This window comes from Physcomitrium patens, chromosome 16 (assembly GCF_059467195.1).
Source record: "Physcomitrium patens ecotype Gransden chromosome 16, ASM5946719v1, whole genome shotgun sequence".
Lineage (NCBI taxonomy): Eukaryota > Viridiplantae > Streptophyta > Bryopsida > Funariales > Funariaceae > Physcomitrium > Physcomitrium patens.
In genome coordinates this window covers 13651555-13656905 of record NC_143425.1, presented here as the reverse complement: position 1 = coordinate 13656905, position 5351 = coordinate 13651555, and the positions used below count along the sequence as shown (strand labels likewise).

Genomic DNA, 5351 nt, shown 5'->3' with positions numbered 1-5351 from the left:
CGGGATGTGAAACTAGAATCGACACTGGCATGGACACTGCTACGGATCCAACGTTCAAAAACCTGCACGCAGGCCATGCTCCGTTTTGGGCAACAATGAGAGAAAGGTTAGAACAGAACGCACGATTTCTCACTCTCCATAGATGACATGAGGCCTTGTTTTCAAGTAGCTCTGTCACTACCTATCATGCAGTTGTTGCTCTACAAGCCTTTACTACCACGTGGACGCCGCACATTCAAGTTGAATTGGCAGAGAGAAAGACTTCCTGATAGCTCCACTGAACACTAAGACAACAAAAGTGTTTATATGCTTGAATTTCCTGATCGAATCAATACGCTGCCTCCACGGTGGATCGAACACCGGACCTTCAGTTTACAAGACTGACGCTCTACCACTGAGCTATAAAGGCAACTACTCCTGAGTAGACACACGAATAGAGCACAACCAATTATTTGTACTTTTATTTCTAAGCAAGCACACCCGAGAATACACGGTATCGAATATGTTCCTGTTTTCACACCAACACAGGCGATGGAATGAGAGCACGACAGCACCCTTGATCAGATAATAGAAACCAGGCAATATCAATAAGCTTAGGGGTCACAAAATGGTTATCCTGATATGGGTTTTGTTGCACTGGAACATCTCCACTTCGTTGTTAATTTCCCTCAGTGTTGCTTAACGACTAAGATCTCATATCCCACTTGCACGTTTCATAGTGCCAAGATGGCAAGTTCATCTCTTACACACACTAGTGGAACTTCATCACACAACCTGTTTTCGACTGCGCTCTCGAATCCTGCACAACGTTTTCGCAAAGCCTGGACACAATCTGCACACTCGACAAAGCTTAGATGCATCTTTCCTTAGGTTTTTTGTGCAATTCCTAGTCGCACCTCCTCTTGTTGGCAGTGTACGTGAGGCGGAGCCTACAAGTTGGGTCCTTATCATGGAGTTCCACAAACACGTACAAAGTAAGGAGCCATGTCAAAGCAGCAGGTTGGAATGTTGTGAAAAATGACGGAGAACCCCATATCGAACCATTTCATATGATCGCTGCTCTCTTCATTGATCAACATTAACCTAATATTACAGTAATGCTACCATTGCAACCCCAAGTCAAATTGCTACTGTACGCTTACATGTATCCGTGCTGGGTGTTTACCACAATCCCACGCCTGCCCTGTATCTGCTTCATGAACTCAATTATGCCTTCCGCTTGTGGCTAGGTCAAGCATGTGGAGCCCCATTTCCTACAATCTCTGCATCATCAATCCTAATCAGGCGTTTCGTGTACGAGAGCAAGACCTGTGCATTAACGACCTCTTCTATCTTTCACGGAGTTTGAGAAAACGGAGTACCTTATTTGCGCTTGCAGTTGCAGATTTGCTCATGAGGCCTGGAGTTAGATAGTAACTGTAGCTGCTCGTATTGATCATTTCCATGCTCCTGCATTTCACCCATTTGAAACTGATTCGCAACGAGCACGTCCCATGCTTCGTTCTTCTGCCATGACTAAAGCCAGGTACAGCCACACAATTAAGACGCAAAGGACGAGTGCTTCTAGGGTAAGAAATCAGAAACCCATCTGTCCGATGTGTGCGTTCACTCAAATGCCGATTCAAATTGACCGTAAATGCACTTCATCGCACCGAGGACACCCCTCCAAACTAACCGCTCTTCTCTAGTCTTCAAACTCCATCAACTCACTTCCTCTTATCAACTTCCAGCTGCATAAAGGCCCAGAAAGCACAGCGTGCTCAAAATATACAGAATGTAGTTCCAAGGTGAAGGTGAATGGCTGAGATCTTTGTTTGACCAGGGTCCTAGAACGTAGGAGCCCTATAGCCGTGATGATCCACACTATCTTTTGCAAAAGATGAATTATAAGCTCCAGATAGCATTGTTGTTGATGTTAATGTGGTGGTGGTGGTGGTGTTCTTGTGTTTGCATTTGTAGTGCCAAACTTGACCGAGATTTGGTGTTAGTTTGAGTAGACTAGGTTGAGGTGTGGATAGTATGTTGAGCGTCAAATATTGCATCGCAGGGGCGCTGCGTATCAGCAACGAATGTAAAGGAAAATTAGAATTGGGAACATGGGGAAGGAGGAGAGCAGAGAGATTAAAGGTGATCAGAGCCGTGAGCAGCAACGGGCACGGAGGGAGTTCTAGCTATGGTGATGGAGTGAATAGTGCGGCGGTGGGTTCAGGGTCGACTGAGCGCGACAGGCAGATGCAATTTTTGGCGGAGGAGAGGAAGAGGCGAGAAATGGAGGAAGGGAATGAGAACGATGGCAACTATCCTGAATGGGCAACGTAAAATTCCAGCTCTTGTATGATTTTGTTAATTGAATGCTGGTCTACCAGTTTGCTCTTCAATTGGTGATTGTACGTTTTCACTGTCTAGTTAGAATGCACGCTCTTCTCTGACCTGTATAGCTGGTGAAATTTTTCTTGGTCAGTTCTCATGTTTTAGGAACAGAGTAGTAGCGCCAGGGTTTAGGGTTTATGAGTTTAGGGTTTTTGAGGATGTATTCGACAGCTCCTCGATAGCTGGAAATTCTTGGCCGTATAGATTATAGTTTTATACGTTCATAGTTCCTGAAGTTTGAGCTGGCCGTGAATGTTTTCCGTGTTCTGTCTTTTAGTTTTCCCAACGGCGGGGTTTCTCGAGAGCTTAAGCGATTTGAGTTACTTACAGGAATGTAGAAGATTCTGCCCGGGACGACGAAGAGCTTCAGGAAATCATGGGAGATGCTCTTGAAGATCCAGAAGCGATGAAACGAAGAGTATGTTCGTCTAGTTGCATTTCACTTGATTTTTTTTTTTTGAGCTTGCTACAAAAGCAGAATCTTCTTCACTCGCAATTAATTAGTAAAGATGCCTCTGAACTCGACCAGTGAACAGATTTTAATAATATTTTAACTGCAAGTACGTTATTCTGTGATTCAGGTGGAAAATAGAGTTCAAAGGAAGAGCCGGGATATTCTTGAATCAAAGAAAGGATCTGTTAATCCAATGGCTGTATCTTTCCGCGAGTAAGTACATGAAGATATCCTTGGAGCGTCAAGGAGCTTTTTATAAGCAGCATTTATCTCTTGGATGATGAGTTTCAAGAATCCTTATTGTACTGCGCCCTATGTTTCTGATAACAATCTTGGACTTTGATGCAGTTTTGATGCTTTGGATAGTCATATTTGGCTGGAGTTTTACACCCGTCCAACAGACAAAGATGTTGAATTGATTGGAAGTGTATGTTCGCTTCTACTTCTTTTGATGCCTTCGCATTTTTAAGATATTTGAAAAAGCAACATTGAAATGTGAGTGCTTGTCAATGCACTAGTTTCTGTATTATATTTTGTGACATCTGCTGAAAGTTGAATGTCCTAAAGAGAATGTGAAGGAGGAATGGTTATATCTGACTTGGTCAGTTCTACAATGAAGAGTAATCTGTTGTGTGGGACACAAACATGTCAAAATTAGCACTCATCTGTGTCGATAAGTTGATTGCTCAGCAAAGGGATGAACACGCGCTTACAACAGCTTGGGTAATGGAATAGTTATCGGTTCCTTGTTACATTCAAACTGGGCACGTGTAAAAGCTATCAAACTAAATACCACATGGTGCTTGCAGATATTCCGGTCATGGTTTGTGTTAGGCCGACTTGGTGGTTTCAACGCCATGAACATGCAGGTTGGTTATGTTTTCTCATCTTGATGGTCTTACGCTTGCGATTAGGCATTCACATACTACTGTATGCTCGTACTGGATCTTATCATAGACTTTATTTTGCAATCGAGAGCTGATGACAGAGTTCGTATCCTGCTTAGCTTGTGGCTAGCGTGTATCTGAGTTCGCACATTTTCCAAGTTCGAAAGATTATACATTTTTGGTGCATTTCGGAGCATCAAGTTCAGGTCTCTTGTAGTTGTTTACACCTACTATGCTCTACGTGCAGCTCACAAGTTCGGCTCCAAACGCTCCTTTAAGCTACAGCCAAGAGAAAGCGAAAGAGGCGCAAGAAATCGGTGACACCTTCTTCCATAACATCGGTGACGTTGAGTTTCAAGACAACTGGGCACGTTTATGGTGAGTGATCTTGGTTTTTGTAGTTCCGTTGGGATTTCTGTTCTTGGGTTCCTATTTTGAAAGGCACGATCTTGTCCATCTTGTGTCTCTTGGTTATTTTTCGTCTCAGTTTTGGTGTTTAGAAACATTGTCACTCGAGAACTTGTTCCCATTGTGGGAGTCATGTATATAACCTGGCTAACTCAAGCAGATGTAGTTGGGTGTGGATGCTAACATTGGTCGTTGTCTGGCAGGGTGGACCTGGGTACATCCGACCCTGTCTCTTTGGATATGCTTATAAATACGTTAGCTAACCTCAGTTCCGAGTAAGTAAAGAGGGATTTCCCCTTTCTTCTTGCAATTATGTGCGTTATTACTTCACTTCTCATATTGGCTTCTCCTAGATGTTAGTAAACTCTCCTCTCTTCAACTTGAGGCAGTATGCATTATTTTCATAACATGTGTGTGTGTGCGTGGCTTGTCTCAGCCATGTGGGTATCAAGCAATTAGTGTTCGGGGGTAAAAATCTAGGTGACTGGGACGAAGACTTGATCACCGAGGAAGCAGGGTATAGATCATACAAAATATGATCGCAGGCATCCTAGATTCGAAATTATTACAATGTGCACTGGTAAGTGAAGACTCTGGTGAGCTGCATTTGCTCTACCATGTACAGCTAAGATGGCTTATCGTTTCGTATTTGTGCTGCTGGAATGAGGAACATCCTACAATAGTAGTGCAAAAGAGTCAAATGTACTGAAATTGTTGTCAGGACGTGACTTGCTCGAAATGTGCACCAAATTGACTGCTTGTCGACCTGATCACATGTAGCAAAGAGGGGAATTAGAAAATTTTAAGTAGACAGGCATGAGGCAGTTCAGATCGACTGCATTGAGGATGAAACAAGAGGGTATTGGAAGAGAAAATTGCTATTATGCAGCAGATGAGCTGTGTACAGTGGGAGAAAAATCTCCCTCAATTTTTCTTATAACTACCTTGTTGTGATTTTTTCCAAAGTAACTGCTAAAGAGAATTTGCGGCGTTGTGCTCACTGTTACTTAATGTTACGAGATCCATTGTTGAGTTTCTTTTCCTGTCACTATTGTAGCAATAACCGTCTAACCGGCCGCCTGAGTAACTAACTTTTAGTGCTCCAGGTATTACTGGTGACTATTGCTAGGATTATTTTAAATGAATTGAGGTTGAAGCAGCAAATTTGAATATAGAGCTGTCTTGAGTGGAGCCCGGAGGCTTGCAGGGTTCGAACGTGCTAGTCTCAATGT

At 43.1% G+C, this 5351-nt stretch overlaps 1 protein-coding gene and 1 non-coding gene across 2 annotated transcripts; one reads left to right on the top strand and one right to left on the bottom strand.

Moving 5' to 3' along the window:
• Positions 1 to 337: 337 nt before the first annotated feature.
• TRNAT-UGU (transfer RNA threonine (anticodon UGU)) lies at positions 338 to 409 on the bottom strand. Its single transcript has one exon. It is a non-coding gene; the product is annotated as a tRNA-Thr (tRNA).
• Positions 410 to 1887: 1478 nt separating this feature from the next.
• On the top strand, positions 1888 to 5130 carry LOC112293125 (uncharacterized). The gene is made up of 8 exons (XM_024542241.3): positions 1888 to 2315; positions 2701 to 2788; positions 2952 to 3037; positions 3173 to 3251; positions 3634 to 3693; positions 3959 to 4089; positions 4323 to 4394; positions 4556 to 5130. The coding sequence occupies exons 1-8, from the start codon at positions 2020 to 2022 to the stop codon at positions 4656 to 4658; spliced, it is 915 nt and encodes a 304-aa protein (XP_024398009.1). The 5' UTR covers positions 1888 to 2019; the 3' UTR covers positions 4659 to 5130.
• Positions 5131 to 5351: the final 221 nt, after the last annotated feature.